Below are 14,659 nucleotides of genomic sequence, written 5' to 3' on the forward strand. Positions count from 1 at the left end.
GAATCGTTGAAATTATCTATAGAAGCTTTGAATACTAAAATCATCGTTATCTGCAGCCCTAGTGGCAAGTGGATAACACTCTTGCCTTTGGTGTGAGAAACCTGGGTGTGATTCCATCTAAGTGCCAGTATCATTACCCTTCATGCAGCAGGTCTAGGGGTTATTGGGACATGAAAACTTTATTTAAATTTTTTGGGGGGATAAAAGTGACTGCCAAATGAGTAAATTTACATGGAAGAGAAAAGTTCTTGCTGATGAAAATAGCAAAATTCGAAACAAAATCCTTAATTTCGTTTTGACACTTGTGTGAGGTGTTTTTTGCCTTTGTCAAAAAAAGAGTTAACGAGCTAAATGGGAGATGGAAACACTTTTGCCGATTAAGTTCTGACGTAGCAAACTTGTAACTCATGTCTGATCAGCTGTTTCCGCTGTTGGCGTCATGCTGGATATTACCATAACGTGCGGAGACATGGCTGGTAGCAACTTGGCCACTTGATACGCATACGAGAGAGGCCCTCTCTCTATTTTTTGAAAGAGCAGTGACCATCATTTCCATGAGTTAATTTTTTTCTGGTCCAACACTCACGTCTTGTTTATTACAGCTATGTGTAACGTCAACTACTGACGTAACTACGCTTGCTAAGGATGCACCGAATGTTCGCCACCGAAATTAATTGGTGGAAAATTTCACAGAACAATTATGTTGACATGTCGGCAGTGTGGAAGCATTTTAAAGTGTCTGAGAAAGACGCAAGATTTGCTGTTTACAGACACTGTTCTGCTGAATCGTCTCCTTGCACATCCACATCATCTGTGGCTGACTTTATAGAGAAGGCAAGAAACGGTCTGACCCGCTTCTCATTTCTGAGAGGGCGATTAAGCTAGCCGCACCTAAATTTGTAGTGCAAACGTATTCAAGCCTTTATGGTAAATCCACTGAAACGGACCAGTACGAGCTGACGGGCAGGTTAACAACTTTATCCTGTCAGTGTCTCTCTTTACAAAGACAAGTGTTGTCCTAACTGAAGAGAGGCTGTGAAGTCTTCATGTTACGCGATACAAAAACAGATACAACATTATTTATCAAGTTGGGCCTCAGACCCACCCACCATAGTCTCTTCAAAAGTAAAGTAAAAAGCACATTTTGGCTATTTAATTTCTGAAATGGTAAAAAAAACAAAATCAGCGAAATAAATGGAAAAAATGTGTATGTACTTGTTCGGTATTCGGTACATTTTTTTCATTATATTCAGTTTTGGCTTCGGCCAAGAATTTTCATTTCAGTCCATCCCTTACGCTTGCCATATCGTTTATTCACTCCAAACCAGCTGATGGAAATGCACCTATTTCACATTTATTTTTTTAAATTTTCTGCGACATTTCAAATGTCTGGTTTAAATTTGCATGACAATTTAATGGAAACTGTACTTGAGTTTGTTAACCCTGAGAAGAGTGAAATACTGCATCAAATAAAAGCATCAGCTAAATCTGTAAATGCCAATGTAATGTGTCTCTCCCTCTCCTCTCGCACCATGCACATGCAACGGTGTGACAGGTGAGGGAGAGACTCTGTGCTGCTACCAGGAGAGCCACTGATTGACATTACTCTCATGCTCAAGCTCATGATTCACATTCATATTGAATATTTTAACACAAAAAAAGACCAATTGCTAAAGACAAAATACCTGTGAACTAAAACGCAGTGGACTCGTAGTAGAGAATGAGATCTGTTAACCCTGCATGTTCCTAATACATTGACCAGACACTGACGGACAACAGTGGTTATATTTACATGTTTTTAATTACAGTTATTGCTAAGGACAACTCAGTAGTCACTGAATATTGGTAGAGACATGTCCCTACCAAAACAAGACCTTATAGGAGACCATGAAGGAGTCACAGTAGGCATGTAGCATCTGGTCCACAGGGCTGTAGTTCAGGGAATAAATGTTGGGAGACATCTTGTTGATGAAAACTCCAACGTTGAACCTTTCTACCCCCGTCGTGGTGTCAAATGCATAGAAGATCTCCTCCATGGTTTTGTTGACATACCGTGTTGCGTAGAGCACGCCACAGGCCATGAAGGTGTTGGTCACCCCCTGCTTGTAGACCGAGGTGTGCCAGGTCTGGCCAAGAGTCATTGGTTCATCCTCCTCCACCTTGGACAGCACCAGGTTGCCAAAGTCCTGGCTGGTGGTATAGATCACCCAAACACCTGACTCATCTGTTGCCAGGTCCAGGTCAGTGAACGGGTAGCATTCCTCAAGGTGGCAGAAGTTACCCTTTGAGTTAAACCTGAAAACAAAACAGACGACAGAAGTGATGTTTCCTTTTTAGAAATGAGAACTTGGAAAACAATGTATCAGCATCTTAGTTTCATGGACTCATTATGCTTTGCTTTGGCACATTCATAATTTTACGTAATCTTTTACAAAAGTTGATTCATACATTCAAATATCTGATTCTGATTTGATCAGCGAACCTGGTGCCTTTGGGTAGTTGTAAGTTGGTGATAGTTTTGGTGGTAAGGTTGAATCGACAAACAGCATCTAGGTTGTAACAGTTGTAGTACAAGGCCTCTCCATACAGCACAATATTCGGACCCTGGATAGTGTTGGTGGCTGGGTTAGAGGAGTGGATCTGGACATTACCTGGAAGAAGAACAAGAAGAACAAGGAGGATAAACATAAGGGGGAGGACACATCATAAGTATTGTTATCATTTCTTAATATTAAAAAACACATTCAATAGTATTTTGGGCAACTTGCTTTTTGAAGAAGAAGTCTGGTGATGTCCAATATTTTTTGAAAAGACCCAAATCAAGAGTGAATTCATTTTGGTTGTGCCTCTTAAAAAAAGCGAAATAGATACAGTATAGACACCTTGAGTAGGAATCAGTGGGCCTTTTGTGTTTTCCCCATGTAAACAATCAGTAACACAAGTAATATTGCAGTTGTGATTTTTGTAGGTGTTTGTATACGTCCAGGGGCAATTAGTAGAATTTTTATTTTTGAAACGGCTAACCACTGTAGTGCTGATTTCCCCACGCTTTGAGCATATAAAAGAATAGAAAATCTGCCCCCCACCAACCCTTCCATTTCAGCATGATTACCGTAATTACCAGATAAACTTAAAAGGTCCCATATATTGAGATTTCCACCCTTTTTTAATTATTAAGTAGTTCTAGGTGCTATATAAATACAGGTGCTGGGCATATAATTAGAATATTATCAAAAAGTTGATTTATTTCAGTAATTCCATTCAAAAAGTGAAACTTGTATAATGTAAACATTCATTCCACAAAGACTGATATATTTAAAGTGTTCATTTCTTTTAATTTTGATGATTATAACTGACAACTAATGAAAACCCCAAAATGAGTATCATGGGGAAGACTGCTGACTCGACAGCTGTCCAAAAGACGACCATTGACACCTTGCACAAGGAGGGCAAGACACAAAAGGTCACTGCTAAAGAGGCTGGCTGTTCACAGAGCGCTGTGTCCAAGCACATTAATAGAGAGGCGAAGGGAAGGAAAAGATGTGGTAGAAAAAAGTGTACAAGCAATAGGGATAACTGCACCCTGGAGAGGATTGTGAAACAAAACCTTTTCAAAAATGTGGGGGAGATTCACAAAGAGTGGACTGCAGCTGGAGTCAGTGCTTCAAGAAGCACCACGCACAGACGTATGCAAGACATGGGTTTCAGCTGTCGCATTCCTTGTGTCAAGCCACTCTTAACAAGACACAGCGTCAGAAGCGTCTCGCCTGGGCTAAAGACAAAAAGGACTGGACTGCTGCTGAGTGGTCCAAAGTTATGTTCTCTGATTAAAGTAAATTTTGCATTTCCTTTGGAAATCAAGGTCCCAGAGTCTGGAGGAAGAGAGGAGAGGCACAGAATCCACGTTGCTTGAAGTCCAGTGTAAAGTTTCCACAGTCAGTGATGGTTTGGGGTGCCATGTCATCTGCTGGTGTTGGTCCACTGTGTTTTCTGAGGTCCAAGGTCAACGCAGCCGTCTACCAGGAAGTTTTAGAGCACTTCATGCTTCCTGCTGCTGACCAACTTTATAGAGATGCAGAATTCATTTTCCAACAGGACTTGGCCCCTGCACACAGTGCCAAAGTTACCAGTGTCTGGTTTAAGGACCATGGTATCCCTGTTCTTAATTGGCCAGCAAACTCCTCTGACCTTAACCCTATAGAAAATCTATGGGGTATTGTGAAGAGGAAGATGCGATACGCCAGACCCAACAATGCAGAAGAGCTGAAGGCCGCTATCAGAGCAACCTGGGCTCTCATAACTCCTGAGCAGTGCCACAGACTGATCGACTCAACTAAGTATTGAGTGCTGTTCATGCTCATACTTTTCATGTTCATACTTTTCAGTTGGCTAACATTTCTAAAAATCCTTTTTTTTGTATTGGTCTTAAGTAATATTGGGTTTTTCATTAGTTGTCAGTTTTAATCATCACAATTAAACGAAATAAACATTTGAAATATGTCAGTCTGTGTGTAATTAATGAATATAATATCCAAGTTTCTCTTTTTGAATGGAATTCTGAAATAAGTCAACTTTTTGATGATATTCTAATTATATGACCAGCACCTGTACTGTGAAATTACCAAAACACACAATCCATGGAGAAATGTACAAAGCCCATATTCAGAAACTGTGCCTTAAACGAGCCGTCAGGATTCAAAGATTCAAGGATTCATAAGGTTGTGATGTCACAGTCACCGCTCTCAGCCATGCCCCAACCTTTTTTTCCCCAACACAACACCAACTGCTCATTCCATTGCTGAGCTAGAGATGGAGTTTGTCTCGCAGAAAGTGCTTTAACGGTTATGAAGGAAAGTTAAATATATTCCGGTTTTCCCTCTGTGACTTACGTATTTTCCTGATGGACAGATAGCTTTACTTTTTGCAAACATTACAGTAACCACTAACTACTGCAAACTGCAGATTCAACTATCAGCTGACTCTGCCCATATTGGGTGCTCCCAGCGGTCCAAAGCTCCTGTTCTAGAGGTGGAAACACCAACATACCCTCCAAGCATAAATCTTTTTAAAGCATGTGAATAAATCCAAGATTGTAACTTTTACCCTTTGGGAATGGTGGTCAGTGTGCATGTGTGGGCGTGTGTGATAAGAGGAATGAGAGACAGAGCTGCATGCAGAGTTCCCACCTCGTGGGACGTTCGAATCATTTATGACACTGTACATTTCCAGCTAAACTGAGACTTAATTTTTACCCTTTTCTCTCTGCCCTGCTCGTCTGCCATTCATCGGTCTTATGCAGAGTTGTGCATGCCCGCAGAGAATTGCATGCACCTGGTGGTTCCTCGCAGGTCTATAAGTACTGTTAAAAATGATATAATATTCTTTGTGCCGTTCTTCAGTGGTGATAAATGAATTAAGTGTCCGGCAAGGTACACGCACAACTCGGCACAACACCGGCACAGCGGTGCTGTCTCTTCTTCTTATGCATACACACACACAAACACACACACACACACACACATGGTACGCTTACAATTTTGTATTTATTCTTATACTTTATAAAGATTTATTAAAAGCTTCTTTCTTTTTACATCTTTTTTTACAGCTTCACATGTTGATATTTTTATCATAATAGGCATTATTTTATCTTAGTGGGAGAAAACCGGTAGTTCTATGTAAAATCAGATGTTGAGCTTCCCCCATATAGCCAAAATGGAATGATCTTAGTTTCATAACTCCTCTGCGAAGATTCAACTGTGAGATTGGCAAACGAATCAGGCTCTTTCTATCGAAGCATTGAATCTTCGACTATTACTAGACAACCAAATAAAAAAACCTGCACACTGAGCTGAAAGGTTGTACATTTCTAACATTAACACTCAAACTAGAACACAAGAGTTCTTTACCTGGAATGCTTAACCCAACAATGAGAGAGCTCAGGCTAGAGTAGAGACGGATGTAGTTGGCATATCTGTTGCTGGAGGTCAACATTACCAGCCAATACCAGCTCTCCTTCCCCGCCTCTGGTTTGGGATCCCGACCCCAGGCTCCATACTTGTAGGAGCCAGGGTACTCTCCTGCTGTGTACACCCTCGGGCCAGTAATGTTCTGAAATTCACCGTGGGGACATTTACCTTGGGGAAAATATGAAAAGAAGCAGAAAGAAAGAAATTGTGCAAATGGGGGGGAAACCACATCTAGTCAAGCGAGGCGTCCACTGGTATAACTTCCTATATCCATAACTTTCTAATTGAGGTGACTGGTGCTGAGAGCTTCCTGGGGGGCTCAGGTAAAATATACAACTTATTATGAACACAAATAAGATCAGGTCAAGATCAAGTCCAATCATCTTCTGTTGGTTTCTAAATCCTAAGTGAACTATACAGACTTTTATTATTTTTTTTATCTATCTGGTGGTTTACAGTGGAAGTTAACAAAAAGAAAGAAAGATATCTTCCCGTTTGTATGTGGTGTGGTTTTTGGGACATACTGTGTGGAGGTTGAGTGGGTTGGATGGTGGGGTGAAATCCATTCTTGCACTGGTCCAGGTCTCTCTTAAGACGGTGGTTGTCTTCTAGTCTTTTCACCACCTGCATGGTGTCATATGTCTGTAGCTCCTGCATCTCTGCACTAAGGTCCTCGAGCTGAGAGACAGCAGCATTTTTTTATAAATATGAATGCCCTTGAATGCAGCATTACATGTTATTTGACAACTGGAATGGCTCATTCATTGATAAACAATGTACATTATTCATTATTGATATGGTAATCGTTTTTCAAAATAAAATGGGTTGGGACTGCTGTTAAAAATGCAAGCTGGTAGTCAGAGGATAATGTTAGTTGCCTCGTATAAAGATGTTGTTTCTATACCTCTGTGATGAGTTCTGAGTGATAAATTTAAAGTCAACAGAGGGCTCTGCACCAGTACACTTCTATGTTTTGGCTATATTTTTATTGTGTAATTTTTATTGTTTTATTGTATTGCCAAACTTAATACTTCACTTGCACATACATACAGGCACAAGCGGACATGCAAACTCTCATGCATACAGTATGTATACATATGTACACTTCTTGTAGTTCAATATTAGTACTAGCACTAGCAGCAATATTTACTGCTTGTGATTTGTACGTGCAAGTCTGCATACAGGATGCAGTTCACTATTTGCTTCTCAAATAAATTGCCCTTCATGATGGGAATAATAAAGTCTGTTTCTATAGATGTGATTAATGGCCATAATTCAATCTAAATGAACGTATCAAACTGGATTATTTTAATATAGTCTGTAACTTACATGCAGGCTGAGGTATGCTGCTGTCCAGCATCCAGTACATACAGGCAGGTGGGTTTTATTTTTATTTATTTCATAATGATCATTATGTGAGAAAATAATTTGTGAGAAAGAAATATTTCATTGTCTTTTTTGTTATGATAAAGAGAGCAAAAGAGAAATCCAGACTCCCTGGCATGATGCTATGCCTGCCATGCTGCTCCCCTTCTTCACTGGGACAGGGAGGCTACAGTTATGTGGAGACTGGGGTGCTGCTGACTCATCTGTTGTTAGTCTGCTAAAAGGGGCAGGGACAACAAGTTAATATGAATCTCTTGCTAAACGTTTCCCTGAACTGATTAAATGTTGATGAAATGTAGTCTAACACTAGTCTGTAGCTGGCTAGCTTATTTCACTGTGGACAACAGGTTAACACCACTCACAGACTAAAGGCTGCCCACCTTTCTTGGGGAAAAACTGGGTTCCAGACTGACACCCTTTCCTTTGTCTTGACTCTCTTTCCTTTTTTGAAAACCAGATTTTGGTTTACTAGGCAACATTGTGTTCACTGTATTTCTGCTGCATCTACTGACTGCATCTAAACACCATCACTGATGTGTGCGCTAAGGCAGGACCAAACCAAGATACAAGGGAGTGGTCGGTCAATATGGATGTTTAGTTTTTGGTCAATCTTTTACTGCCAAAAACAAGTAAAAACAAAAGAGATCATTCATTTTATTATATTTGAAATATATTTATACTCAGTGATGATGATTTATATAGTGTATAATATAATTTAATTAGATATTAGTTTATAATTATTTTTGGGGCCCCTGTCAGGGGCCCTTGGAATTGTCTTTTAACGACCCTGCCCCATATAATAATAATAATAATAATAATAATAATAATAATAATAATAATGATCTTTATTTGTAGAGCACTTTTCAAAAACAAGTTACAAAGTGCTTTAACAAGTGTAAAGACAATAATACCCAAGAGAAAATAATACAAAAACAATACAAGATAAAAGCATGAAAACATTGAAAAGACTAAAATACAGATAAATATAAAATTAGTAAAATACAGGGATAAAATAAAATCAAATAAGATCGGGAAAGGCTCTCCTATAAAAGTATGTTTTAAGAAGGGGCTTAAAAGAGTTCACTGACTCAGCCGACCTGATTTCCTCGGGCAGGCTGTTCCAGAGCCTCGGGGCCCTGACAGCAAACGCTCTGTCCCCTTTAGTTTTCAGTCGAGACCCTGGAACAGACAACAGACCTCTGCCCGAGGATCTCAAGGTACGTGCTGGTGCGTATGGGACTAAAAGGTCAGAAACATAACAAGGCGAGAGGCCATGAAGAGCTTTAAAAGTGATCAATAGAATTTTAAAGTCAATTCTAAAACATACTGGGAGCCAGTGTAATGAAGCTAAAATAGGGGTGATGTGGTCATATTTCTTTGTTCTGGTTAAAAGCCTGGCAGCTGAGTTCTGGACAGTCTGAAGTCGATCAATAGATTTTTGGGTTAAATAGGTGAAAAGGCTGTTGTAATAATCCAGGCGTGATGAGATGAAGGCGTGTAAAATGGTCTCGGTGTCCTTAAAAGTTAACATAGATCGAATTTTTGCTACATTTCTAAGTTGATAAAAACATGATTGAACAAGCTTTGTGGTGTGCTTCTCGAAACCAACTATCAAACCAAACACCAAGGTTCTTTGCCACAGGCTTAATGTGATTTACTAGCGAACCAGCAGATGGCAGTATTTGTATTTGCCATCTGCTGGGACCTGATGACTTTGTCTGAGTTCAGCGCCCATGGCTACATTCGCCATTACTAGCTTAACAAACAAATCTCCGACTGAAGTTTTTGCAGTTAGAGTTGCATTGCAGGTAATGTAGGCACCATGTTTTGACCAGGAAGAAGAAGAATTTTTTGTCTCTGACTGGAAATGTAAAAGGTGCAAGTGTTCCAATAATAGTGTACTGGAAGAAATGACTTTTAAAGCCAGACATCTAGTAGATTGCATGGTCATAACTCCAAGGACCAGTGCAGTAAAAGTCTTATTGCTACTTAAAAACATCATACTAGATATTTATATGCCTAAGTTTTGCTATGGATACCATAAATAAATCTACATTTTGAGCAGACTTGCACACAGGCGCTGCCTTCTTGAATGGTGTCAGTGTTGAACAGCTGGTGCTTTGTGAGTCTACCTGTTTAGTGGTGTCAGCAGTCAGACCCTGGTGTGCCTTGGTGGTGCTGTTGAGCCTGTCAATGAGCTGCTTGATCTCCATCAGTTCATTCTCTATCACATACAGGCTGAGAACTGCGTAGAGGTCTCCGTCATCCTCCCTCTCCAGCATCGACACATCTTCCTGCAGCTGGGGCAGACGTCGCTCCAAACCCAGCAGCAGAATCTCCAGCTCCAGAGTCTGCAGAGAGAGCAGGTAGACTCTGTGTTCACACATGAATGCATGCATATAGGAGTCTGTTTTTGTTTTTCAATTTTTTATAGTTTTACAACTGTTGAGTTTGTGTTCTTTACAGTCTGGTTTAGAAAATAACACTGTTAACTAGTTACCTTCTGTGGGGTGATGTTGCTGTTGCATTTTGATGCATTGCCCTCCACTGTGCTGAGTTTGTCATGAGGGAATGCCTTCTCTGAATTAGTCAACTCACACGTACACTTATCTTGTGAAAATACCTGTCAAGAATATCAAACATGGCATGTCATAATAAATATTAAATACCATATTTAAATATATCTATGTTTGAAGTGGGCAGCGACCTTTGTAATGAAAGTCATTTTGAAAAAGGAACAATAATCTTTTTAAGTGTTTTCATACCTGTTGGGTGATGGTGAACAGAGCACACAGTGTAACGATCACACGCAGCTTCATGGTGGGTCAGAGGGCAGCACTGAAACCGTCCCTGAACTCTGTTTGAATATGACAGCGTGTCTGACTGCTGGCAGCAGTTTCTAACTTGTGAACACTCCCACTAACCTCTGCATGTGAGTGGGTGAATGAATGTGCATGTGTGTGATTTCAGAAAGTGGTCTCTTCCACTTTGTGGTTGGGATTGCGGCAACACAGGAAAGTTTAAAGTTCAGATGTGAGTGGATGTGTGAATCCAAATGTGGAAGGGAAGCAGGGACTAATATGGAAACATTTCTGATCTGGAGTTTGCAGAAATTCACACACGTTATCTGTGTTGAAATATTCAGGAACTGAAAGTGATCACCCAGCACTGACCACACAAAATATCTGATGATGAAATTCTGGACTAGTCAGTCAAAGATCAAGTCCTTTAGGGTCATAAGTACAAAAATTAATGTGAAACAGTTTTTGGCAATGCAATTCTTAGATCTCAAGCTCCCTCCAACAATGCTCAAACAAATCTGTATTTATTAAACTGGTAAGTATAATGTAATTAGAATTTAAGACATTAGTGCAGTAGCTAACATATGTTATATGTTTATAAAATATAAAATTGCAGTAGATTGGTGTACAGTAGTAGTAATATGTATAAACTAAACAGGTTGTGCAGTATTGTAGTAAATGGACTGTATATACGTAGAGATTATACACAAGTATATATATATATATATATATATATATATATATATATATATATATATATATATATATATATAGCTCAGTGGTTAATGCCACTGACTTTGGTACAGGTGATCGTATCCAGGTATCCAGGTGGACCCTTAGGCAGGGTCCTTAATGCTACCAGCCTACCTCAGGCATGAGTGAAACCGCAAATAAAAGAGCCATACCGGCTCGGACGTCGCTAACAAGGTCCGCGTCAGGTTTTTGTACCTGATGACAAATGGGCTACTGGAACAAGACATTCATGGACTAGAGCAGAAAACATGGATCTGATGCAATGCTACTATACAAGCGATCCCAGTGAGAGGGGTTATATGACTATGGGATATATGGATGCTTCGAAACCCATCATCAACACTGACAAAGAAACAACTTCTAGCTCAGTGTTCTAACATCTGCAAACTGTAGCTCCTATCACAACTAGAGATTGATGAGGTACAACAAATATGCTACGGCAAGGGGGAGCCAGGACGACAGGTCAGCGGGGAGATAACTGCACTCCATGAACGCCTGGCAGCACAAATGAACCAACTGCTGATGGATGGGACCCACCCAGAATGGTTAACCCAAGGACGGACAGTCCTGATCATGAAGGACCCCCAGAAGGAAACAATTCCATCTAACCACCGGCCAATAACCTTCCTCTGCACAACATGGAAGCTCCTGTCAGGCATCATAGCGGCTAAGATGAGTAGGCACATGGCTCAATACATGGACAGGGCCCAGAAGGGAATGGGTAGTAATACCAGGGGAGCCAAGCACCAGCTACTGGTTGATAGAGCAGTCACTTGAGACTTCAAGACCAGGCAGACCAATCTGTGCACCGCCTGGATTGACTACAAGAAAGCCTACGACTCAATGCCACATACATGGATACTGGAATGCTTGGAAATGTACAAGATCAACAGGACACTAATAGCCTTCATCAAGAACTCAATGGGGCTGTGGAAAACAAGTCTGGAAGCCAACTCAAAGCATATTGCACAAGTCACCATCAAGTGGGGCATATACCAAGGTGATGCACTATCCCTGCTGCTGTTCTGCGTAGGCCTGAACCCCATCAGCCAGATCATCACAAAAACTGGCTACGGATACCGGTTCTGAAGTTGAACAACCATCAGTCACCTCCTCTACATGGATGACATCAAGCTGTATACCAGAAATGAGCGAGACATCGACTCACTGATCCACACTACCAGGATCTACAACATCTACCTTGGGGTGCCACAGGCTAACGGAAACCATGAGGAGGCAGCAAGGAAGTCCGCCACAGCCAAATACCTACAGAGAGTAAGGCAGGTCGTGAAAAGTCAGCTGAATGGGAAAAACAAGATCGAGCCATCAACACATACGCCATGCCAGTCATCAGATATGCCGCTGGTATAATAAACTGGCCAAAGGAGGAGATAGAGGCGACTGACATCAAGACAAGAAAGCTCCTCACAATGCACGCTGAGACTGTACACCAAGCGTAGCGAGGGAGGCCGAGGGCTAGTGAGTGTCAAGACCACTGTCCAGGATGAAACGACAAAGATCCAGGAGTACATCAGGAAGATGGCCCCCAAAGATGAAGGGCTTAGTGAATACCTCAGGCAGCAGAAACCCGAAGGTGAGGACAAGGAAGACGAAGAACCTTCATGGAGGGACAAGCCGCTGCACGGCATGTACCACAGACAAATAGAAGAAGTGGCTGATATCAAGAAATCCAACCAGTGGCTGGAAAAGGCTGGACTGAAGGACAGCACAGAAGCACTAATCATGGCGGCACAAGAACAGGCACTCAGTACAAGATCAATAGAGGCTGGGGTCTACCACACTAGGCAGCACCCCAGGTGCAGACTGTGCAAGGATGCCCCTGAGACAGTACAACACATAACAGCAGGGTGTAAGATGCAGGCAGGAAGTGCGTACATGGAACGCCATAACCAGGTAGCTGGCATAGTGTACAGGAACATCTGCAATGATTACGGTCTGGAAGTCCCAAGGTCAAAATGGAAGACACCTCCTAAGGTAGTTGAGAATGACCGAGCTAAGATCCTGTGGGACTTCAAGATCCAGACTGAAAAACTGGTGATGGCTAACCAACCAGACATCGTGTTGATCGACCAACAGCAGAAGAAGGCTGCAGTGATAGATGTGGCGATCCCAGGCGACAGCAACATCAAGAAGAAGGAACACGAGAAGCTTGAGAAATACCAAGGGCTGAAAGAGGAGCTAGAAAAGATGTGGAAAGTAAGAGCAACAGTGGTGCCAGTGGTAACCGGAGCACTGGGGGCTGTGACCCCCAAACTGGGAGAGTGACTACAGCAGATTCCAGGTAAAACATCAGAGGTCTCTGTCCAGAAGAGTGCAGTCCTAGGAACAGCTAAGATACTGCGCAGAACCCTCAAACTCCCAGGCCTCTGGACCCGAGCTTGAGGATGACAAATACCACCCCGCAAGGGGTGAGAGGGGGGATTTATATATATATATATATTAGGGTGCCACTCAAAATTAAAGTTTTTAATTTTATCTTCCCATCCCCAAATGTGTTAATAATGTGACAAAAACTAAATTTGGATGTATTTTAATAATATTTTTACAGTATTCAACATGTTCCCGATTTTATCATGTAATATTAACTTTAATATCACAAGTAAGAATAATGCAAAAATCCTCAAAAAGAAGACAAATAGCTGATAACAGTTACTACATAAGTTAATAATGAACAGTTAACTATCCATAGGTGTCCACAGAATGACTGTTTTGCAGCTTTAGCAACAGCTACAGTACATGTGTTTTCAGCCCACAGAGTAACTGCAGATTTCTATGAAGGGGACAAAACACATGCAAATGTCTGTGAAGATTCTCAGTCATCCAGGTCATAGTTATCCAAAGAAGGTTAAAGTCAAGGGCAACTGGACTTGGTTGAGGGAACACATGCAATGCAAACCAGATAGACCTTCAGATAGACCTTAATTAGGAAAGTGTTGAAGTGGCGTAAGTGAGCGGTCGTCCACTAACCGGAAGGTTGGGAACCACAAATTGCTCCTGGTGACTGTGCCATTAGTGTGGAAGTGTATTGGTGGCGCACTGGATAAGACACAGGCCTTTGGTGTAAGAGACCTGGGTTCAACTCTCCACTGTGACCTATCCACCATTGTGTCCCTGAGCAAGATCCTAACCCCTGGTTGCTCCAGAGTTGTGTGACCTCTGACAACTATAGCAATTGTCAGTTAACAAATATTTATTAACATTTAGGCTACCTCTCTTCCACTCTGTAGGACAAGAGCCTGCAGTACTTCTAGGCAAAAACATAAAATAAAAAGTGTGCAACGTGTTTCAGCATCATCAAGGTAACGTGATAAAGTGGCAAAGTGCTGTCCCATTCCTGTTTACAGCATTTTGAGCCCTTGCAGCCTCTTGAACTCAATCACTTTCCAAGTGATGTCAGTAAAGTCTGTGAGGGTTCAGGGCTTAGGGGGGACATTGGGATTGGGCCTTTGTCTCTATGAGTTAGCCCTGTGATGAACTAGCAATTTGACAGCTGGGATTGGGTCCAGCCCCCTCGTGACCCTGCACAGAGTTAACTATACTACTAACCACGGCTGCTGTAGTGCTAACTCAAAAATATTATTCTGATTACATAGTATTTAAACCAAATAATAACACAAATGAGAATATGAAAAAGAACAGTTAAATGATAATACTATACTATATTAATTTACTGTGGTAGAGAAATTTTGAATTAAATAACATTTTATCTTGATTATAATATATGAAAACACT

The 14,659-nt window shown here is 41.2% G+C and overlaps 1 protein-coding gene across 1 annotated transcript; it reads right to left on the bottom strand.

Annotated features, from left to right (window-relative positions):
* Positions 1-1,329: 1,329 nt before the first annotated feature.
* On the bottom strand, positions 1,330-10,275 carry LOC119894225 (olfactomedin-4-like). Its single transcript, XM_038706855.1, has 7 exons — positions 10,118-10,275; positions 9,853-9,975; positions 9,485-9,703; positions 6,491-6,644; positions 5,907-6,134; positions 2,483-2,651; positions 1,330-2,295 (listed from the first exon to the last, which is right to left on the bottom strand). Exons 1-7 carry the CDS (start codon positions 10,169-10,171, stop codon positions 1,860-1,862), a joined length of 1,383 nt encoding a protein of 460 aa, XP_038562783.1. The 5' UTR covers positions 10,172-10,275; the 3' UTR covers positions 1,330-1,859.
* Positions 10,276-14,659: the final 4,384 nt, after the last annotated feature.

Source organism: Micropterus salmoides, unplaced genomic scaffold (assembly GCF_014851395.1).
Source record: "Micropterus salmoides isolate LMB-PRFRI ecotype aquatic unplaced genomic scaffold, ASM1485139v1 Ms_hic_scaffold_8, whole genome shotgun sequence".
NCBI lineage: Eukaryota > Metazoa > Chordata > Actinopteri > Centrarchiformes > Centrarchidae > Micropterus > Micropterus salmoides.

Coding starts and splice junctions, on each gene's coding strand:
- LOC119894225 (XM_038706855.1), bottom strand. CDS start 10,171: ATGAAGCTGCGTGTGATCGTTACACTGTGTGCTCTGTTCACCATCACC. Junction 9,704..9,852: donor GCAACATCACCCCACAGAAG/GTAACTAGTTAA, acceptor CTCTCTCTGCAG/ACTCTGGAGCTGGAGATTCT. Junction 2,652..5,906: donor TGTTGGGTTAAGCATTCCAG/GTAAAGAACTCT, acceptor TTCTTCTTCCAG/GTAATGTCCAGATCCACTCC.